Consider the following 24,116-nt stretch of genomic DNA (forward strand, 5'->3'; position numbering starts at 1 on the left):
GAGAATTTACAAGTTAATAAAATGTTAGAGTTTGAATTTCCTCAGCTCATCATGAAAGTGTTGAAGTTGACTATGAGAGGATGTGACATTTTAGCTTTAGGCAGTCTCTTCCTAGTCTTTACTGCCTTGCAAGTGAAGCTCCAGGGGTCAAGAGAAAGTGTTCTCTATCTGTTTCTCTTTCCCACTTTGATGCGGGGGAGAGGGCAAACGTTCTTGTGTGATTGGAGACCATTGAGAAGGCAGCCACACTATTCTTCCTCCATCCCGGGAAATGTGCAGTTTAAAGTTTCTGTCGCAGCAGTTTAAAGAATCCTGGATATTCTAGCAGCTCCACTCAGCGACTTTAGCGGCAATCAGCGGACTGCGGGCGGGGCTGGAATGAAAAAGGTTTGGAACTCAAAGATACGAGATGAAAGTTGCAAAAACCCTGCCCAGGTTTCTGCTCTGGATCAACTTTCCAGGTTATATGATGAAGAGCTCTTACAATTAGTGGTGGTGCGCCGTTCCTCTGACTCGTTCCTTTGCGCCCTACACCAGCTCAGCACCCCTGCGTTCACAGTCCTCGCACCTCGTGAGCGCGCACCCCACCCGCCGGTGTTGCTGGAGCCTCCGCCACCGCCGCAGTCGCAGTCTCTGCCGCCGCGGGGCCTCCTCCGCCAGGCACATGCGCACTAGCGACGCCGGGCCGGCGCCTTCAGTCTCCTCCTCCGCCGCCTCCCGGTTCCGCAGTCACTTCCTGCAGCTGTTTCCCTGTGGGTCCGGTCGGACTGAGTTTTGACAGTCAGCCTTCAGCAGCAAAGGGGGTTCTGCGGGGCCAGCCGCGAAAGTTGCTCGGAGGCAGGCGGAGTTGAACCAGGCCGAGCCGGGCGCCCAGGACAGACGGCGGCGGACTTCCCGGGCGGACGCGGCGCAGACTCTCCGCGGCGCGTCCCGGGGGTTCCGGTAAGTGCGGGCGATCGCGAGTCTCGGAGCATTTAGGACGAGCCCAGGAACTACGGGACTAGCGGTTCCTTTCCGGTGCGGGCTTTCCACCTGCCCTCCACGTGACTGGCTTGCGCTGCTTTTATTTATCTGTTTGTTTTTAAGCAGCATTTCACGTGTACTCTTTGGATCATCTAGGCGTGCAGCTGCCTTGGCCCTGGCGCTTGCCCCAGCCCCGTGGGAGACCGGGGATTCCATCTTTCGTGATGGCATCCTTACGGAATTGAGGTGCGTGCATGTGTGTGTGTGCACTCTTGTGTGTATGCATGCACATTTTAGGAATGTAAGGTATATGTGGGCGATGCTGAAGTATATGTAGCTTTGATTCAAATATGTAGAAGGTTCCCTAGGATTAGGAACCGTCATAGCTAAGTCTGAAAAACATTCGCCAATTCACCGAGGCCTCTTCTACCCCAAATTCCTGCGTTCTTTTGAGTCTTTCTTATATGATATACCTTACCTCAGCTGATCATTTTTCTATTTTTCTCTCTCCTATTCCTGCTCCCTGCGTTCTGTTGACCACTGAATGATGGTCACCGGCTTTCCCTCCTGTCCAGATTTCCCAATTACAGACTTCCCTAGTTTGCTGAGGTGCTAGTAACCTGTCCCTTTATTGTGTTCTCTTTCCTCAGAAGATTTCTCAAAATGAGAAAGTGCTTGTCTTTAATACGGTATGTGACGGAGTAGGCCCAGTCCAATCATGAAAACTAAGTATGCTTTGATCATTCGTTTTCTTTAAACAGGTATAATGTGAAGCTTTGATTTTCTTTATTGTCCCCTTAACCCCTTCGAATCAGAACATTAACCATCGTAAATCCTTCATTTATGCCACTTCAAGCATCATATTGAATGGCTTTTATGGTTTGAGGAATATTTTATTTACATCAGCCATCATGTTAGTTTCTTTCAATCAAATGCAGTAGTTAAACAGATCTGAGTCGCATCTGTTTTGAGTATCTTTGTATCTTTATATTCCATCATGTCTGCTTTCACCAAAGCCTTCGTTTTAGTATTTCTTTTAGATTTTTATTTTATGCTAAGTTTTTCTTTTTTTGGCATGTATAGTAATACCTGATGTAATTGTCCTGCACAGGTTCTTTTGGGGGAGTTGACATCATTTTGATTGTTAAATATTATAAGAAAGAATTTTGGACTATTTATTCTTTAAATATTATCAAGGTAAAATGTAATCATGGCAAGTCTCTACTTGGTGAGAATCTTTTCTTCAATGCAGGGAATTTTATCACCTCTGGAAGGGGGCCTCTTGTACCTCTGTCCTTTGAGAAGGTCCTTTATTTTGATGGAAACCTGTAGACAACACTGGGTTAGATGCACGCTGGTATTTCCTCAAGTGGGAGTGAGCTTTCATAAAACAAGTCCAGACATGTCTAGGCAATTGGTAGCATTAGATTTTCTGTTTATATTGCTGATTTCCTTTATCCACATGTTTTAACACCTTCCTCCATCATTTCTCTTCTGAGCTGGCAGCTTGTCATTGGCACTTTGGTATCCAGTATGTCTCTGTACAGGTGGTAGGTGTAGTCTTTTAATATTACGAATTATTATAATTAGGTAGTTAAACTTTTAAAAAAACATAGTTCTCCTTCGTTTTCCTTTTTAAAATATCTGTATCTGTCTTTGCTTGATTTGAGAGGAATAATGTGATTATAGAGAACCTGACTTTAAGTGTTCTAAATCTATAATGCCTTTATTAAAATGTTCTCAGAGATATGGACAGCATTTGTCTGCTTGAGAGTAGAATAATATATTTTTTTCTAAATATTTTGTTTAATGAGAAGTATTATTAAATACCATGACTAATAATTTATATCCTTGGCCCATTGCACTGATATTCTCTGTTGCCCCTGACCCTGAATTTAGTATAAAAGTTGTTACTTGGTTGCAGTTTCCACATGTGTATACTTATTAACTGTGGTAAAAGAGTCTTTTAACTTCCCAAAACGTTCTTGGTTAATTTTAGTCAATCTATTATTGTCATAAAATGTACACATTTCTATTGCAGATGGAAAATTTCAGCAGCTTAAAATAGCCATATTCAATTGACTAAGAAAAGAGGTTTTAATAGTATTGAGAGTGGAAGGAATAGAGGATTTTGAAATAAGGATTTTAATTTGGGTTAATTAGAATCGTGGGAACTCAAAGCACATACTGTGGTTCATTTTGAGATACTCAGGGGTAGAAGTTGCTATCAGTGGGAGGCAGGAGAAATCATGTATAAAATTAAAGAGGGATTGGAACATACTGGGTGTTTTCTGAGGGAAACAGAATAAACACTATCAGTTATTTAATAAGAAGGGGAACAAACAGTTGAAAGACTGAGGAACTAGAATTACATTGGGGCTTATGGTAGTGTGACCCAGTATTCCGTAGGACACTTACTTAATACATTATTCTGTGTAGGTGATTTACTTCTAGAGGGAGAGAAAACATTCTGATGTTATAGGGGACTCATGAATACAGTTTAAGGCTATATGAGGTGGGGTCCTACACTCAAGCCTATAGGAAGCAGGCTGAGTGGGGACTGAGGTGGCCTGGAGAAGGCAAGCTTGACTACCCAGGATGGCACCTCTCCCCACTAACTAGCTAATTGTTGCCCATGTCAGACCCTCGGCCAAGTGTTGCCAGATCATCCTTTTATCAAGAGAAGCCACAGATCTTTTGATTTTTAAATGTTGATGACTAATTCAATTTAAAAAAATGAAAGCAAAACAAAACACTGTATTTTCCAAGCAGAACATATCTGTGACTGCATGTGGCCTACAGGTTGTCTGTTTGCAGCCTTTCCTCTGAAAAGTCATTGGCTCAATTATTTAAATATTTCTAGTTGGTAAGAAAGTACATTTATTTGTCTTTGTCCCATGGTAGCTCTGAGTTATTCCCAGAGTTCCTTGATATTTTAGCTAGTTTCAGATGAAGCATTCTGAGGAGTGACACTCTTTATTTCACTTCTTTTGATAGCATTTTGATGGAATGGAGATATTTGCTAAGGTTCTTTGCTGATAGTTTTTTTTTTTTTTTGTCTATCTGTGAGTATCATCAAGAGTGTTTAAGTGTGCCTGAGGGAAGGGGTCTGGGCTAGGTGACCTTTGATGTCCATTTCAGCCATGTGACATTTAGATTTAATTAGCCACGGATGCAATGCTATTAATGTTCATGGGCCAGAGGGATCTCAGCTGGAGCTGTGCCACGCAAAATCAAGCCAAATCTATAAAGCTGTTCTCAGTGGAAGAGCATTGTGTCAATGTGGATTAACAGACAGAGGAAGTCTACTAGATGCGGCAGAAAAGAAAGAAGTCCCAAAGATGATTTGGAGAAGTAGAGGAAAGGGTCAGACGGTCTAGTCATTTACATGTCGTATTGCTGAGGACACATTTTTAAGTAAGTATTTTTTTGCTGTTAATTCAGATTTGAAGACCCAACTTCTTGTCACCCACTGGATTATGCCCAAGGCTTTCCTACCCAATGATCCTCTTGCAACACGCCGGGCTTCCTCTGCCTAAGCGGCCCTCATCCTCTCCTCCTATGTCAGTGGCCGCCAGGTCTACAGGAACCTTGCAGCTTCCACCGCAGAAGGCTTTTGGGCAGGAGGCTTCCTTGCCTCTGGCCGGGGAAGAAGAGTTACCTAAGGGAGGGGAGCAAGACTCTGCCCTGGAGGAGCTGTGTAAGCCCCTGTACTGCAAGCTCTGCAATGTCACCTTGAACTCAGCACAGCAAGCCCAGGCTCATTATCAGGTAAGGGAAGCAAAGAAAAATCAGGCGTTTAGTGGGAGAACATTTTAGGGCTCTGCTCATTTCAGTTGTCCCTGAAATGACCAAGTGTGCTTGGAATAATAAGGTGGTCTTAAGTATTAGTTTGTTTGGCTAAAAGTACAATGTTCCTACTTTGAAAGAAAGCATCACTTTTCACAGAACTGGGTCTCTCTCAGCCTCCTACACTTAGCTTACCAGTCGCTGTAGGCAAATGTGAATCATCTATGTGTGTTAGAACCTGTGATCCTAAGGAGAACAGGTATTTGAAACGTGATGTACCAAACTCAATTCGGTGTCAAATTGTTTAGAACAATAAACATTCTCTTCCAGCTAATATAATTTATATCAGTTCAGGGTACTCTCTACCTATGAATCTTATCCTTTTTCTTATGACCTCTAACTCTTCCAGCATATCCTGTCACTGCTAAGGAAAACACAGGTATCTTTCTGTAGTGAAAATAAAGTGACATTGGAATACTGAGCCCTGTCCTTCTTTCATAATAATCATACTGTGATTCATTTTAGTCTGTTAGTATGAACTGTTACTTATTTCTAGGATTTAAAGCTTTTACCTCCATGTAGAATAGCTAGTGGAAAGGACAATTTTAAAGGGTATTATTACCTAAGAACAAATAGAAAATTAAATTTTGGCTAGAAAGAGACAGTACAGTATTTCTTTTTATTCTAGATTGTTTTCTGTGTGTAAAACTGTGTAACTTCCTTTTTTTTTTTTTTTTTTTTTTTTGAGAAAAGAGACCCAAGAAGCCATTGAGACCAAATGCCATTGAATGAAAGTACCTATTCTGGGTCATCACTGATTTGACTAATATTTGAAATAATAAGACAATATGGTAGAAAGATGACTGTTACAAAGATATTTCTTCTATCGTGCCTCTATAACTTTCTCCAGCTTAAAGTTTTCATTTACTCTGGGTGTAAGTCTTTTTTGTTTTGATCTTCAAAGCTGATAATTATGTCACTTTGTGACTGTGCATCAGAAATACTTTGTCGGTGAATTGTTTTCTCTGGGATTTAGGGGAAGCATGCTGTGTTACTTCTCTTGAGTTCCCTTTGTTTGGGTTTGTTTTGCTCTCTGGTGCAAAGAGTTGAGTTAATTATATCACTCAGCTCTTGGCACCTGTCATTATTGGTTCATAAGGGCCTCTTGTGTTTTATTTACACTTTTTATCTTTTCTCCACCTCCTACTCTCTCTCTGTGTACCACTCCCCATGACAATGGTTTGATACGGGGTCTTCCTTTGCCGGTTTTACCACTCAGTTGGAGTCTGGTAGGATGATGCATCTCAAATCCAAGACCCAGTGCTAGCTTTTGTCTTCATTTGTTCCTATGGAATGTTCTGTTTTATGGCCTGAGGAACACTTGGAGAAATCAAGCCTGGTTTCTAAAGTTTTGATATTTAGCTATATAAAGCCCTTAATAAATCATTAACTTGGGAACAAACCCACTTGTGTGTCATACACATATATAATTACCTTTTACAGAAGAGTTGTTTACTTTTATGAGGGAAAACTCTTGGGCAATGTGTAATTTTAATGTGTGCATGGATTATCCATGAACCTCCTGCCTATTTTTCTCCTAGTATCACTTTGTGGCTTTCCAGACAGTGGTGGATACTTCTGGTTATGCATAGAGAAAATTCAGTTTGAGCAAGGACATTGGATTATAAGGCTTAAATTTGATGAGAAAGAGAATCAGCATTTATTTAGGTTTTTTCTTTTCTTCTACATTTGTGTGTATGTGCTCTCTGAACTTTTTAGCTGATGCGTAGTAATTATACTCAATTTCAGCTCCCTCAGTGAGTCAGTGAATATATAAATTAGGAAATATAAGAAAATAGAAGTAAATTTTAGATAAATTTCTCAGTAATCAGAATTTTTAAGTGGAAAAGTTGGTGGAAAGGGATAGCCTGTCATAGAAACAATTTAGGTAGCCAAGAACTAAGGAAAGTTAGAGTAAAGAAGAAGCAAGTGGGTATTAAGAGAATGGAAACTAATGGAAAGTGAAAAGTGTGGGTATAATAAAAGCAGGTTCCTCAGAGCTTATACGCAAAGATTTGAATGAAACCAGTGCTGCTGGTAGTTCTTAAAGAGGAAGAAGTTTTTTTTGTAGAGAAACAAAGCAAAGCAGTATGAAAGTACAGGGCAGTTTCATTAGGATAGCATAAAAGAAAGATAATATAGAAGTGAAATATGGATTTTAACAAGGTAGAAATGGTGACGATGAGAGAGAGTATGGATCAAAGAGTAATAAACAATCAGAGCATGACCATAACCTAAAGGTGGGTGAACCAACATATAAGGAAGGCATAGAAATGTTAGCCTGAAAGATGCGTCAAAGACTACACCAAGCGTACAAGAATAGGCAGTGATTTTAAAAGGCTACTAAAGACAAGGGTAAGACCAATAAGTAAGGCTTACCAAGAACCAGAAATAGGCAGAGTGTAGACTAAGAAAGCAAAGTGGTTGGTGAGATGATGGAAGTCAAGTTTTATTTCATCTCTAAAAACCTGCTTCGTAATTTTTTAATACAGAGTGATACCAAGATCACAAATTCATTTTTTCAGTTATGTGTGAGATGAAAGGGCTCAGTGGTAGCCTTTTTGTAAGCTGGACACACATTCGTGTGAAGTGATAAATCACTGTTGATTACATTATTCAAAAACGTTTGAGTCAGTTGATACCATTGTTAAAATCTCAAAGTCTCAGATTGCCCAGAGTATTGTAAACAATCTTCGGTCTGGTTTGAGCGGTTTTATACTAGAGTCTGACCATATCATGTTCCAGTAATCCAGGCCACACAATGGAAACTGCTCAATAAATACTTCCCTTTAAGCTCACTACCGTCTTTCCCTGCCATATTCCTGTTGCTAAACTGGGGCTGCCTTAGCAATGACCCACACGTAGCAGTGGTCATCACAGATTTACTTTTATTCCCAGACTTTTTAACCCAGTCACCATGCTTCAGAATACCCTTAGCTGTTGTTTTATTTCTAATGAGATTACCTATTTTTGCAGTCTCAGAATTATGGCTTTACTTATATCTTAATTTAAAATAAAACCTTTGGAGGAAAAACATGTCTTCATTTTATTAAAATCTGTCTGCAGACTTCAGGTTACTTAGGGCAAGCCTGGCATGGAGTAACATAGCACTGTTTCAGCAGCATAAATGCCCAGAGGAAGAACTACTGTAGGATGGAAGGCTATTAACAGAAATTTAAAAAGCAAAAAGCATGGATAAATTTTGCCAAGACAGCCACAGTTTAAAATAAAGTTAATGAGTTTTTCTACTCATTTGCGTACGCATTGAAAAAGAACTGATAATTCAGAGTACCTTTCTAAAATCTGTCATAAACATGGATTTTTATTTTTAATATTTAGTAGCCAAATAACAACCTACCATAGTAATTAGATTAATTTGAAAGGGAGATGGAGCACATGTGAAAAAAAGTAGCTCTCGAATTATAGTACTAAAGTAGTGATATTAACTCATAATACAGAGAATGCAATTGATGTTATTTCCAAATTTAAAGTACTTATTTTGGCACATACATTTTCACATGAATCTCCTAGCTTTGGATTGCATGATCAGAAACCCTACTCTGAGCTAATTTTTTTGTTTTCAAAATGTTCCCATCTGATTGTTTTCCAAATGAACTTGCAGTGTACTGAGAATGGTCAAGATATGCTTCATTAGTGGATAGACGCTCTCCATGATATGCTCACCAGCTTTCTGCCTCCTCAGTGGAGTCCACCCCTACATCATTTCTTTACATTTCGGAAGAATAGATATCCCTTCTTCTGTACAAGGCTGATTCCTCACCTGGCACTCTGGATTTCATTACCTGTTATCTGTTCTTCATCTCAATCCAGTTAAAACCATGCTCAAGTTTTTTTTCCATATAAATAAAGGTAGCAACAGCAACCTCCCCTTTCCTTTTAATCCCTCTTATTAGCAACCTTTCTCCTTTTCTCTCCTGTCCTTAGAGTTCTGCTAGGTATACTTGTCCTCTTCAGGTCTTCATTTTCCATTCATTTCCCAGCCCACCAAACTCTGGTGACCATTCCAATATTCTATGGAAATGATCCTGTTCAAGTTCATCTGTGATCTTTCAGGCCAAATCTAGCTCTTTCTCATTTGACCTCTTTGTGGCATTTGCTGCTGGTAACAGCTTCCTCCTTAAAACATTCTAAGGTATTTTGCTCAATATCATGCCTGCAGATCAAAGGGCTTGTAATGAAAAGTGGTTATCACCTGTTCTCCCTTCTGCACCCGTACCCTACCTTTTCTTCTCCGTTCTTCTTGCTACCTCCCATCTTGGGTTGGCTGTAATTTTATTTTGACACTGTCAAGGTTTATTCTTATTTATGCTGTAATCAAATGAAGTTCCCCATCCTCCATTTGCAGGTTGATCCCCATTGTTGAAAACTGATATTCAGCTTTTGCATTATTATCAGTAGGGAAATGTTCACTGCAAAGTTGTTTCTTACTCTTTGTCGCCAATGTCATGATTCCATACTACTTAAAAGAGATGTTCAAATGGATAGCCCTTTCTTGAATGTCACCAGTTGCTCAGAAATCACATCTATTTTAGTTTGCATCATATGTGGGTTATAACTTTGAAACAGCTTTTTGTTTTTCTCTGAATTTCGTACTTTTTTTTTTCTTTAAGTAGGGGAAAGAATCTTATGCCTTAAAAAAGTCTACTAGCTTCTTAATTCTTGTTATTATTTACAATCCACTTCAATTACTTCATGAAACCCACTGATTTCCTGTTCTAATTTGGACTAGTTGTTTTGCATTTGGATCATGACTTCATTGTGTAGCTTTTTGTATTTCCTACAGTTTTTAATTGTTTTCCTCTTTCCCCTTCTTTTTCTTACATAATGTATCTTTATCATAGCTTCATTTTCCTCTCCAGACTCTCGATCACTCTATCTATTGTGTGTTAGCCCACTTTTTATCCTGGATCTGTCTATCTTCTTGCTCCATTTTCAACTGGTTGCCCCCTGGGTTTGCTGCACAGCTGTTAATTTTGAACTTCTCTTTGTTGATCTATTGTTTGAGCTGCTATTTTCTAAATACACATGTTTTCTTTTTTTTTTTTATTTTGTTTTGTTGGAGTACATCTTCACATTACTTGAAGGAAGAAAGGATAAATATAAATCTAAATGACAACATGTCTTTCTCTTTAAAGTGAAGGAATAATGGGAAATAAATTTTTCTGAGTTCTTATATGTCTAAAAATGTCTGTATTGGGTCTTCATATTTGACAGTTCAGTTCCAGCTTGAAAATTATTTTTCCTAGGAATATTTAAGGATGTACTCCATTGTGTGTGTGTGTGTGTGTGTGTGTGTGTGTCTTCCTAGTGTTGCTGAAGAGAAGTCTTATTCTGATTCTTATTCTTTTGTGGGTAACCTACTTTAATTTTGGGCTTTTTTTTTTTTTCCTGGAGGCTTTAGGCTCTTCTTTTTATCCTTGGTATCTGAAATTTCACAATGATGGATATGTCTAAGTATGGGTCTTTTTTCATTTGTCTCTGTCAGCACTCATGAATCCTTTCAGTTTGCTTACTCCTGTTTCTCTTGAGCTCTAGGGAATTTTCTTTGATACTATTTCCTTGATAATACTCTTTTCTATATTTTCTTTTTTTTTTTTCCTGGTAATTCTATTAGCACTATCTTGGATTAGCTGGATTGAGTCTTTATATTGCTTATCTCTTCTCTCTTTTATCATTCCTTTATTTTACATTATGAGAGGTATCCTTGAATTCTAATGATATGTCAGATTTTTTTTTAATTTTGACAATCATATCTTTAATTTTTAAGGAACTCTTAAGTTCTTATTATTTCCTTTTCTAGCATCTGTTTTATAGGATATTAGTTAAGAACATGAGGTCATGGGCTTTGGGTGTTCAAGATGTAGACTTACTATTTACTGGATGTATGATATTGGAAACATTTCCTAACTTCTCTGTGCTTTATAAAGATGCTCATGATAATGATGATGCTAATAATACATGCAAGTTAGTATGTAGTAAGGCATTTAGAACAGTTCCTGGTACTGAGAAAGTCCTTAATTTTGTTTAGTTGTCCTAGGGTGCACAGGAATGAGATCGTTCTCAGCTAGGCCATTTATTTATTTGTGGATTTGGACAAGGTTAATTTTATTTTATTAACTTTTTAATTTGAATAACTTTTAACTTACAAAACACTTACAAAAATTTCTGCATGCACCTCATCAGCTTCCCCAAATATTAAAATTTTACATAATTACAATACAGTTATCAAAATCAGGAAATTAATACTGATAACAATAAGAATATCTAATCTATAGGCTCTTTGAATTTTCCTAGTTGCCTATTAATATCCTTTTTCTGGTTCCAGGATCCAATGCAGGATGAAATTTTGTGTGTAGTTGTTATGTCTCCTTTAATCTAGATGGGTTAAGTTTTTCTTTGCTTTTTACCATCTTGCAATCTTTGCAGAGTTGTTTTGTAGAAGGTCTCAATTTGAGCTTGTGTGTTGTTTTCTCATGATTAAATTTAGGTTATGTGGTTTTTTGGGCATGCCATATTGGGAAGGACATGAAGTCAATATTTTGCATCACTGGTGCTGTTAGCTTTGATCACTGGTTACAGGGGTGCCTGCCAGGCTTCTCCTTTGTAAAGTTACTGTTTTTCCTCTTATGTTTAATAAGTACCATGTGGGGAGATACTTTGGGACTATGTGAATATTTCTCCTATTTTTACTTAGTGATTTTAGCATCTATTGATGGATTTTTTCCTGCAGTGATTATTGTGGTATTTGCCAAATGGTGATTTTTCTGTTTTAATCATTCTTTTTACATGTATAGTTAGAATTTTGCTTTAAAGAAGAACTTTTCTTATTAATTAATTAATTTATTTCACTATGGATGATGGATTTTTATTTTATTCCAGGGATATAATCTCTTACTGTCATTTTTTTGATGTTTTAACTGTCCCAGGTTTGACCAGAGTGAGTCCCTTCAGTCTAGTGATTGTAATCTTTTGACATGTCCCCATAAGTTTTTGCATATTCCTTACTTCTGACAATAAAAAGTATTCCAGGATTTTCTTGTACTTTCCCCATACTAAGCATTTCTTCAAGGAACTAGATTTCTTTAATGGAGAATCCCATTTAGAAACCAGAATCTGAGTGTTAGGTGTGCTTGTTGGTACTGGAGTGTCATTGCTTCTAGATTCTCTCATGACAGAGCTAGTAATCTATATGTATGTATACATACGTTTCTATTTATCTATGTGTACACATACTGAAAACTGAGTTCAGACTGATGCTTCCAGTTTCAGTACACCATGACAGAGTTCATTCCAGCCTTCCATCTTTTCTTAATATTAACTCCTTTCTTTGATAGTGAGAAACCTGGGCTTTCATTATCCACAACACATGTGCACACACACACTCACACACACACACTCATACACTCTCACTCACTCACCATACATATAAAGTAGTTCAGTGATTGATAATCTATGTCCTTTTGAAAAACAAACCTACTGGTGAGAGGATAATGTTTTTACAGTGTTCTTTTGGTCTTTAGCATTACAGTGTGTAGTCAAACTACTGTTTTACAAAGTTATTTAGTTTACAAGGGTGCTGCCTGCTAGGGTTGTCCTTTGTATTTTTCTTTTCATGTTTAATAAGTATCATGGGCCAGATACTTTGAAACTATGTGAAAAATTTTTTTCTTCCCTCCCCTGTCAGTGTGGTGATGTTATTTATTTTTTCGTACAGGTTGGCTTATTTCTATTTGTACATTTTTTATTTTTGGTCCTCTTCAATTATTCTTGGCTTTGATTCTTTTTCTAAGTCTGTAAAATGTTAATATAGTTTTAAAAATCAGAATCATACAAAAAGGTACACTTAGAACTAAGTGTCACACCATGCCATCCCTTGTAGTCCATTTTCATTCCCTTATTATTTATACATTTTTAAATGATTTTACCAGCCTGTTGGTGTTACTATCTGGTTTTTCACTTCTTAATTGTATCTCAGCTATTCCTTATTACAGAATCAATGAGCTTATTCTACTTTCCTCTTTCTTTTTCTTCCCATTTTTTCCTAAATTGTTTCCATTCTGTCATAATGTGTAATATTTGAACATTAATCTTTCACCCTCACCTTCACCTTTTATTTAGTCTTTGATACAATTATGTATGTGAAAATACTTACCATCAGCCCTTCTGAAGTTTTCCTAATCATATCTTGTTGAATGAAACTCTAATACTTTTAAATATTAGACTTTTATGTACTAAATTCCTAAGGTCTTGTATGTTTAAAAATGTCTTTCTATGGTCTTGACACTTGATATAGGAATAGTTGGCTGGACATAAAATTCTTAGTTCATACTTTAATTTGAAAAAAAATGCTGCTCCATTATTACCTTGTTTTGCATATTGTGGAAGCCATTCTGATTCTTTACCTTTGTAAATTACTTGATCTTTTTGCCTAGAGAGCTTGAGGACTTTTTTCTTTTTCTGTGAAGTCTCATACCTTTTAAATTTTCCCAGGTACCTGGTATGCCTTTCAATATGTAGATTCAAGTCTTCATTTACTTTTGAACACTTTTAGACAATTTTGGACAATTATAATTTCAAATATTAGTTCTGTTTGATTGTTTTTCTTTTCTTCTTTGGGGATTCCAGTTTTACATGCGTTATTTCTTCTTTACTTGTCTTCCACTTCCATTGCTTCTTTTCTGACCCTTTAAATTTTTTTATATCTTTTTTTTTTATTGGTTTTCTTTCTTTAATGCCTCTTGTTACATTTTCATTTGAGTCTATTCTTCTTTGACACTTGTATTTATTCCTCATTTTTGACATAACTCTCTTTATCTTTCCTGAGTTTAATTTCCCTTATTCTTATTTCTCACTGTGTTTTGCCCATTTTTCTTTGTACATTTTTAATTCCTGATTCAAGATGATTTTTTAATATCCCCCAATTTTCGTTTGAATACTACATTTAATTCTATTTGCTGTCTTCTTCTGTTTCGTTTTCTGGCAGAGTCTGGTTCATTTGCTGAGGTGTGTTGATCTTTTGGTAGTAACTTTGTATAAAGTTGGTTTGTTTTTGTCTGTTTATTATGTGGATTTGTGGTGGTTTATGAGATTCCTAATTCAATGGCGACATCTTCTGTCACTGCAGCAAAGTCCAGTTCTTTAATAATTTGGGGAATTTTTTTTTTAATAGTGGCCAGGAGAGGGTTTGTATGTCTTCTGATTTTCTCCTTGTTCTTTTTTGCCTTGTAGGATGCTAGCTTTTCCTGTTTTGCCTCTTTTCCTCTTCACCTCCCAGTTGCCAAAGGGTGCCTCTCCCTTCCTTTTTGCCTTTTTCTCCTCTAGAAGCCACTTTGAAGATAGCCACTTCAGATCATGTGTGCATTTAAGTCCCTCTCCAGCAGTTAGTGGCTAGATCATGCTTTAGTACTTACAAACTTAGGGGACTGACTTTTTCTAGTGGTGGTTATAAAGCAATTTTAGGGCAGCTGCCAGATTCCTCTTCTTTCTATCCTGCACTTTTTGTCAGAGTGCTCTTGTTTACTTTGAAGGCTTGTGGCAGGAGTATGAGTGATTGCTCACTGGGGTTTGATGTGTTTTCTTTTTTACTTACAGTTATTTTGAGGTCTGGGCATTCTGTGGCTTCCAGTTGTATGAAGGATATGGTTTTTGTGCAGTTTTATTTGTTTTTCTTATTGTTCTCTATTGTTTGTAGGATATATGGGGAAATGCAAATCTAGGCAGCTGCTGCCTAGCTATGGGAAAGCTCTTGCATAAATTTCTAATTCTCTAAACTTAGTTTCCTTGTTTGCAAAATGGGGATAATTATTATCCCTACTTGTAGAGATTTCATGAAGGTTAAATGAGAAAATATTTATGAAGTGTTTGGAACACTGTCACGTAAGTGGTTAAAAATTGTTAGCTGCCATTATGATCATTATGTATGGAGGCAGTAGCTGCTTGAATACTGCTATGGATCCTGCTTTAGAAATAAAATACCTGAGCCTGTCTAAAGTTGGTCCCTGTCATAGTCCTGTGGATGTCGTCTTCTTCTTCCTTTTTTATGGGGTATGCTTCTGTAACTATGCTTCAGCTCCTGCATCATCTGTGCTTCTGTTTTTACTGATTTCTTCCTGTAGTCATGCAGACAAGCCTAAGCCATCTTTAAAAAAAATCTTCTATTGACTCACTCCCCCCTCCAACTCTATAGTCTATTTCTCTGCTCCCTGTCATGGTGGAACTCTTCTACATAGCTGCCTATACTGGTTGTCTCCATTTTCACATCTCCCACTCTCTCCCTAAGCTACTCCCTGTGACTTTTTATCCCCTACTGCTCTACTGAAATGGTTCTTACCAAGAGTATTCTTGACCTGTGTCTTTTCAAGTATTACTTCTCTGTCCTGACCTGGTGAACCACTCCTTTTTTTTTTTTTTTTTTTTTTGTTATTAGTGTTTTAAAATTATTTTGAAATCCTTCAGACATAAAATTATTTAAAATAATATAATGAACATGTGTATTTGCCATCTAGCTTCAAGAATGAAAATTACCAATTCATCTGAAGCTCTCTGCATCCTTTCCCAATTGCAGCTACTCCTGTGTTCCCAGCTGTCGCCACTGTACTGACCTGGGATTTATTGCCTGCCGTTTTTTTGTACTTTCACTACATATGTCTTCCTATATAACTTGTAGTGGTTTTCATATTTAACCCCCAAATTAAAAAGGTTGCTCTTACATATTTTCTTTCCCAACATGTTCTTTTTATTCAACATTTTGTTATGAGAATCATTTATGTTGCTATGCATGGCCCTAGGATGTGTGTTTTGACAACAGTATAGTGTTCCATGCCTACTGCAAGTCCATAGTTTGTAGTTCCAAACTATAGACTACAGTTTATCCATTATCTTGTAGTTGGGCACTTAAGTTGTTTCCACTTTTCAGTGGTTACAAACAGTTCTTCTAGGTATCTCCTTATATGTGTGTTTCCATTTGGTGATACCTAGAAGTAAAAGTTAGAATGTGGTGGGTTATAATGTATCTAGCTAGACTCTTCTTGTGAAACACCTTATTCTAGACTTCCATAATGCCACACTTGTCTGATTTTTCATCTTACTTCTTAGGCCAGGCATTCTCAGTCTCATTTTTCTGGGTCCTCATGCTCTACTATGCTATATTATAGTGTCCTCAGGCTTCGTCTTTGGCTCTCCTCTCTATCTTCCCAGCTTCCGTCTATTCTAATTTATTCGTCAGGCTGACCCCAGGATAGTCTTTATCAAATGCAATCCAATCACGTAGCTGCTTTGCTTAACGTCCTTCAGAGTTCCCCTGCTGCCTCTAAAAGTCCAAGTTCTATATTATGGACAAGATCATTAATGATTAGCTCCCTTTGTATATACCAGCTCCTACCTCTTTTTCAAAGGATCTTTAGACCGTTTCTCCAGCAGGGTGGGCCTTTGCTCACACTGTTTCTTCTGTTCACAATTTTCTTTCACCTCGCTCCTTATCTGCCTCGTAAACTTTTGTTTATTCTAAAAGATGACTCAGATGTCCCCTTTTCAGGAAAACTTTTCCTGACACACTCAGGCAGAAGTAAGAAATTCCTTCTTTGTGAACTCCTAGCATTTTCTTCCTTATCTCCGTGATAATACTTGATTCATTTGTCCAACAAATATTTATTGATTGCCTGCTATATGCTAGAAACTGTTCTAGAAATCGGGGCTAGAACAGTAAACAAGACAGACAAGGTCTTTATTTTCAAGACAAGGTCTTTATTTTCAAGAAGTCTACATTCCAGAGGTTAGGAAAGAGAAAAAATAGGTAAATGAACATTATTTTAGGTAGTAATAAGTGGTACTAATAAAATAAAACCAGACAATGGTGGTGATATGATGGAGATTGTGTGTTGAGGGAGTGGGGCTGGGGAGATGGGCGTGGCACTTCAGACTGAGTGAGATGCTGTTTGGTGTTGTTTGAGTTGAGACCTGAAGGATAAGAAGGAGCCAGCCACGTAGAGATCAGAAAGCAGAACATTCCAGGCAGAAGGAACAGCAAGTACAGGGGCACTAGAGCTAGATGTGCTTGGCATGCATAGGGAACAGAATGAATGGCAGGGAGGCAGGGACATAATGATGAGGGAGGAGGGGTGCTGTGTGAAGTAAAAGCTGAGAGGTAGATAGGACCAGGTCAGACATAGGTATATTAAAGGTAAATATCTTATAGGTAAGATTTGTTGATTTTATTTCAAGTGTAGTTGGAGGCCAATGGAAGATTTTAAGTGAGAGAGTGACATGAGTCTGATTTATGTCAGAATTATCTCTTTGGCTGATTTGAGGAGAATTGTAGGGGGATGAGAGTGAGAGCAGAGCCCGGCTAGGAGTTGTTGCCTACGACAAATGAAAAACTTGGTAGCTTGGATTACTGTGGCATTTATTTGAGTGTCCATGGAAAGAAATGGAATGATTCAGGATATATTTAGGAGGTAGGCTGACAAGACTTGCTGATGGACTGAATGTGCTGGCTTTAAGGAGGGATGGAATCAAGAAAAGAACCCCTCTGCTTTTCTTGAGTAACTGGGTAGAGGGTAGTATCATTTACTGACATGTGGATGAATAATGGTAGCAGTGATGAGAAAGTTCGGGGGGAGGAGACCAAAATTTATGTTTTAGACGTTTTAAGTTGGATATGCCTCTTAAGACTGCAATGTGTGAATAGCAAGGAGGCAGTTGACCTTTAGTTGGCTCTGAAGGTCAGGGATTGTCTTAGTCTGGTGGGGCTGCTGTAAAATTACATAGCCTAGGAGACTTAAATAACAAACATTTATTTCTCATGGTTTTAGAGGGTGGAAGAGATCAAGAAGCTAGCATGGTTGGGTTCTGGTGCAGTCCTCTTCCAGATTGCAGATGGCTGATTTCTCCCTGTATCCTTATGTGACTGAAAGAGGGTGAGGGAGCTCTCTGGCCTCTTCTTACAAGGGCACTAATTAGGTTCTACCCTCATGACTTCATTATCGACCAAAGTCCCAACTCCAAATACCATCCCATTGGGATTAGATTTCAAAATAGGAATTTTGGGGGGGACACAGTCAGCAGAGACAGAGATGGAGATAGATAATTTTGGCAGTCACCAACTTATTGACTGTATTTTTAAGCTATGAGACTGGGCAATATAACCTGGAGTTTACATGTAGATGGAGTGAAAAGAGGACCAAGGGTAGTGCATTGGATGCTGCAGCATTTAGAGAATGAGAGGTAGGGAGGTAAAAGGGAGTCCTAGAAGACAATAGAGTAGAAGGGGGATATCAGTTGTATCAAGCTGCTAGAGTTGGAGTACAGTGAAGGCACAGGCATGACCACTGGATTTGGCTCCCTGGAGGTTACTGTGACCATGGTAAGAGCACCTCTAGGGCATTCCAGTAGCCAAAACAAGGAACTTAGCTCATTACTGTAACTGCTTACATATCTGTCTCCTCCTCTAGACCATATGCTAGCCTGGTCTATTTCTAGGGCTTAGCATATGGTAGATGGGGAATTAATGTTTGCCTATAGGTTTGAATTTATAGTGCAGTTTAAAGAATAATATGCTGTTTTACCCTCATTTAGAATGCTTCTAGACCACTGACCCTGCCCACCAGTTTGTATCAGCTTATGAATACAGATTATAAATAATAAATTAAAACACGAGGAGAGAGGCAAATCCATTTTAGTGGAGGCTCATGGTGCATCCTGAAGCCATCTTGCTGTAGTGAAAAAAGGCCTTGCTTTGGATTCAGAAGACCTGCCTCACACTCTAGTCCCTCTGCTAGGCCTGCTGAAGGTGTTGGGGCAGGTTCCCCACACTCTCTGGATTGCAGTTCCTCAGCTGTCATAAGTAGATAACAGTACAGGTAAGAAATTCCTCTTACAGAATCTTTGTGAGCAGCAAATAAGCTAATGCACATGAGAGTTCTTTGTAAGTAGAAAAGATACTCTGTAAGTGCTATTTTTGTAAAAGTAATTGGATTATCCATTTCATTACTGATTTATAAAGATTAGATCAGAGTGTCATAAAACTCATATTTAGGCAGTGGCATGTGAATAGAAACAAGTTGGGGTAGGACATAGATCACTAGAAAATGTGGTACTTTTCCAGAAATATATAGGAAATTAATTTCTCTTGGCTTTGTTCCCTTATCTTCTCCAGATAAATTTAATCATTCTGTTAGCATCGAAGAGCAGACTCTTCTACTTCAAGATCTAATAATCATATCTAGCTAGTGGCCTGTTTACCCCAGTGTTGCATATCTCTGAAAGAATAAAATGATAAATCTCAGCAATGTTCTCTTGGGCAAGCTACCCAAGCAATAGAAATAAAAGCAAAAATAAACAAATGGGACCTAATTAAACATAAGCTTTTGCACAGCAAAGGAAACCATAAGCAAAACAAAAAGACAACCTATGGAATGGGAGAAAATACTTGCAAAAGATGAGACTGACAAGGGCTTAACCTCCAGAATATATAAACAGCTCATACAACTTAATAAGAAAAAACAAACAAACAACACAATCCAAAAATGGGCAGAAGACCTAAACAAGCAATTCTCCAGTGAAGACATATGAATGGCCAATAGGCACATGAAAAAATGTTCAATATCACTAATTATCAGAGAAATGTAAATCAAAACTACAATGAGGTATCACCTCACGCCAGTCAGAATGGCCATCATTCAAAAGTCCAAATGATAAAGGCTGGAGAGTCTGTGGAGAAAAGAGAACCCTCCTACACTGCTGGTGGGAATGTAGTTTGGTGCAGCCATTATGGAAGACAGTATGGAGATTCCTCAAAAACCTAAAAATAGACTTTCCATATGATCTAGCAATCCCACTCCTGGGCATATATCCAGAGGGAAGCTTAATTCAAAAAGACACCTGCACCCCAATGTTCATAGCTGTACTGTTTATGATAGCCAAGACATGGAAATAACCTAAATGTCCATTGACAGATGACTGGATAAAGAAGTTGTGGTATATTTACACAATGGAATACTACTCAGCCATAAAAAAGAATAAAATAATGCCATTTGCAGCAATATAGATGGACCTGGAGATAGTCATTCTAAGTGAAGTAAGCCAGAAAGAGAAAGAAAAAGTACCATATGATATCACTTATATGTGGAATCTAAAAAAAAAAGAAAAAGACAAATGAACTTATTTACAAAACAGAAACAGACTCACAGTCTTAGAAAACAAACTTATGGTTACCAGGAAGGAAGAGGGTGGGAAGGGATAAGTTGGCAGTTCGAGATTTGCAGATACTCACTAATGTATATATATAAAACAGATAAACAAGAAGTTTATACTGTATAGCACAGGGAACCATATTCATATCTTGTAGTGACTTACGGTGAAAAATAATATGAAAATGAATATATGTATGTTCCTAAATGACTGAAGTATTGTGCTGTACACCAGAAATTGACACATTGTAAACTGACTATACTTCAAAAAAAGTATATTTTTTTAAAAAAAGAATAAAATGGTTTTTTCTTCTTTTTTTTTTAGTGAATGCATTAACTCAATTTGACAACTTCTCCTCACAGTGATTACTCATTTCATTTTACTTCTAGGGTAAAAATCATGGTAAGAAACTTCGAAATTACTATGCAGCGAACAGCTGTCCTCCTCCTGCTAGAGTGAGTAACGCAGTGGAACCTGTGGCGACTCCAGCTGTTCCAGTCCCTCCGCAGGTGAGACCCACGTGTTGGTGTGAGGGCTGTCCTATGCACAGATGGTTATGTGTGCAATTTGTCATCTTTGTGCCCATGAAGTTACAGTTGGGCAAAGACTCCTGAAAGGTCCTCATTGGTGCTTTTAACTCCATGAACTGTGGTGCTGGATTTCATGCATGCAAAAGTCTATGATCCCCACAGTTTCTCATTGGCTTTGGTTATGATGCATGAAGTGATGAAACAAAATTATTTCCTGAGTCTTCTGTGCGTTTCTCAAAATTCTGGGTTCAGTGGCCTTGAATGTCTAGGCGAAGCCCTGAGTGAAAAGAGAGATTTTTAAACATTTGTATCTTTATTGCAATTAATCCCATTGACTTTATATTTTGCCTTCCAGCAAGATCAGGTTCTTGAGGCTGCCCTTTTCTTACCTCTATGCAGAGAACCTGGATAAACTCTTTTTGGACTTCGGTATCATGACACACACATGAAAGCCAAGTTCCTTTCGTTCTTTAGGCAAGATATTTCTGTACTTTAGTAGCCTCTGAAATATGGACTCTATTATGTCTTTGAAGTATTATTTTTCTATAGAATAAAATAAAGTTCATTAATAATGGTCACTTTAGTTGAGTACTTACTATGTCAGGTACTCTGCTAAGCACTTTTCATGCATTACTTCATTCAGGGCCAGGACTACAGCGAGGTGAGGGATGCACTTGACTTTGGCACAGAATTTAAGAGGCAGCCAAAACACTCAGTAATCAAGATAAATAATTTAATGTGATATTTTAAAAATTCAAAAGTAATGTGATAAAGTCAATGGTGAACAAAATGTTAAAAACTTAAAGACAGAATAAGTATTACTGATTTTCCTTTTGCCTCAGGCTGCAGTCTGGCTTGGCATGGCTCTGTTGTGGATCCTGTCTTTATTTAAAATTTTGGTATTTTGTTCCTCATTGATTTTTTTTTGCATTATGTTTGACTTGTAAAAATGTTTCTTAAAATACTTTAAACTTTGATTGCTGAGTTTTTTGATGCTCCCTTAAATTTTGTGCTCATGGCAAGTACCTCCCTTACGTCATTCTTGGCCTGGGTCCTAACTTCATTTCATGCTTGCCACAACCTGGCCTTATTTCTCAAAGTGTGATCCGTGGACCAGCACATTGGTCTCACCTGGGAGTTTATTAGAAGCCCAGGTAAGCTAAGGAACTTCTCCACAGCATTACAAATTTTGTAATGTGGTGGAGCAAGGATTTCTCTTGACCTTAGACCTCTACTCCTAAACATCAGGGTATAATTACTTCTCGGAGTGCCAGTTTTCCAGTACTTACAGTATGGATAGCAACACCAGCTCTTCCTCCATCCTCATTAATTTGTGGAGTAAATGAGATATGTTACAAACAGAATCAGAGGACAGGAAAATAGCCAGAGAGATCTTCAGCCTGAGTGGTTGTCACAGTGCTGATTCCTGAAGGCTGCTCTAGAATTGAATGGCTGCTTCCTACTGGGGACTGTTTTCAGCTGGCTACATCCTCCTGGGCAAATAGCCTTAGCCTTCTTTCCTAACATAGCCCTTTGTGACTTTTGAAGACAGTTATTCTGTCCCCAGAAAATCTTCCCTTGCATGTGAAACAGTGCTGTTTTCTTCAGCTGGTCCTGATATGATATGCTTTCTAGATTCTTTGTTTAATATTTTATTCTTCTTTAGCCAAAATCTAATTTGTCACGTTTTTTAACCCAGCAATATTTATCGAGTGCATATTATTTTCCAAGCACTCTGTTAGGTTTCACTTAACTTGTTTCCCAACCTGAATACAATTGTCTGGATCTTCTGGGTATTTCCCTCTAATTATATCATGTCTGTAACTAATTTGTTGACTCTCTGAGGACAGGGGCCGAGTTTTAAATACATGCCTATGTATCACTTCTGCATTAGGTAGCAAGCCCCCTGTTAACAGTAGGTGTTCAGTAAATGCTTGTTGATGGATTCTGAGTGAACTTCGTTCTTTCTGGTAATGTGATTTTAGGCCTTACCTGTACTGCCCTAAATCTTCCATGCTGGGCTTTTTAACTTCTTTTCTAAAATTTCTTCGATGGAGATGGCAGTGAGGCATTCATCAATTTGGTACACAGGTGATTATAATGCAAAACCATGATTAAGTGTCTCCCAGCCTTTTTTTCTTTTCTTTTCTTTCTGGAATGAATTATGTCCTGTCCTTGTGAAGCCGAGTGCTTGTGGTCATGCTGTAACCTTAGGTTATTTTTCAGCTTGTAGAAGGAAGGAACTTTGAGGAGAAGAGAACAAACTCCACATTTTTAAGCCTTGTCTCCTGTGTCTTTGCTGTCAGATGGGCTCCTTTAAGCCAGGAGGCAGAGTGATCCTGGCCACAGAGAATGATTACTGTAAGCTCTGTGACGCCTCCTTCAGTTCTCCGGCGGTGGCTCAGGCTCACTACCAGGGGAAGAACCACGCCAAGAGGCTGCGGCTGGCCGAAGCTCAGAGCAACTCGTTCTCGTAGGTATTGCCGCTTTCTCTGAGGCCAGAGTGTTCTGGGAGACCGACTGTCTTTAGAGAAAAAGGGTAGAAAGGCATCCTGGTTTAGAAGTCTCACTCTTTTAAAATTTCTTTTCTCCAGAGAGCCCTCAGACATCGGTCAGCGGCGGACCCGGAAGGAAGGGAATGAATACAAGATGATGTCTAATAGGAGAAATGTGTATGCAGTACAGAATAATTCAGGTACCCTGTGGATTTCCACATACCTTGGCTGCGTTCTGCAGATTGTCTCCTCTATTTTTGTTTCCTCTAATGGTAATAGATAGCCCTGAGAATTCGGGGGTAGCTGTCATTCTGTTGAATTGGTCTAGTGGCTTTTCAAGCTGGTGTTTATTTCAGGCCTTGTTTACTTATTTATTTATTTATTTCCTATTTAGTATATTATTTGTTTTGATTTTAAACCAAGTGTATGCTTTAAGGTCTCTGGTCATAGTACCTTTATGCTTCTGGTTATTTGCCAGCTGAGAAATTTAAACATTAAAATGGGCTATTTGGTTTAAAGTTGCACCATATTAAATCTCCATTTATTGGGAAAAATAAAAAGATTGTAGCAGTGAGTGTTTAACCAGGGTAGTGAGTCAGAATTACCTGGGGAGTTTTTATAAAATACGCATGGCTGAACCATGACTTAGAGATCTTCAGTTAGTTAATTGAGAGTGGGACTCTGACATATGTGTGTTTTGAAAATGCTTCCTCAGTGGTTCTTATATATAGCTTCAGTTCAGAACTGCTAGTTGACAAGAGTGTTTTCTGCTTTTTCCGATTAGCTTCCCTAGGGAGAGTAGGACTGCATGGTCCCTCCCCTTCCCCCAGCCTCCCACGCATACCCATAGGAGCAGAGGTCATTTGTGTGAACAGTAAAACGGACAGCCTTCCCTTAACTGGGAAGACAGAGAAGCATAGAAAAAGGGGACATATAAAAAGCATAATGCAATATGATTAATAAAAGACAAAACATATACCAGGTCACTGCAATAAATGTAAGCTTACTAAAGTCCCAGTTAAAAGAAAAAGACTGTAAGATTAAATAAAAAATACTCAACTGAAGTGAAGGA

At 38.2% G+C, this 24,116-nt stretch overlaps 1 protein-coding gene across 10 annotated transcripts in view; it reads left to right on the forward strand.

Annotated features, from left to right (window-relative positions):
- The first annotated feature begins 715 nt into the window (after window positions 1–715).
- The window catches only part of ZMAT3 (zinc finger matrin-type 3), a 31,566-nt gene continuing 8,165 nt past the window's right edge, over window positions 716–24,116 (forward strand). For 3 of the 10 annotated variants that reach the window (XR_006722246.2, XR_012508257.1, XM_074367584.1), the window contains exons 1-6: window positions 718–942; window positions 1,120–1,209; window positions 4,408–4,734; window positions 20,409–20,528; window positions 22,856–23,022; window positions 23,144–23,244. Coding sequence is in view for 7 of the 10 variants with exons in the window: in XM_074367584.1 (XP_074223685.1) it covers window positions 4,465–4,734; window positions 20,409–20,528; window positions 22,856–23,022; window positions 23,144–23,244 (658 nt within the window). In the remaining 3 variants the exon portion in view is untranslated. Of the gene's footprint in view, window positions 943–1,119; window positions 1,210–4,407; window positions 4,735–20,408; window positions 20,529–22,855; window positions 23,023–23,143; window positions 23,245–24,116 lie in introns of all 10 variants that reach the window. The other 7 variants (XM_074367621.1, XM_045511281.2, XR_006722248.2 and 4 more) reach the window with 5 other exon arrangements.

Source organism: Camelus bactrianus, chromosome 1 (assembly GCF_048773025.1).
Source record: "Camelus bactrianus isolate YW-2024 breed Bactrian camel chromosome 1, ASM4877302v1, whole genome shotgun sequence".
NCBI classification, from domain to species: Eukaryota; Metazoa; Chordata; class Mammalia; order Artiodactyla; family Camelidae; genus Camelus; species Camelus bactrianus.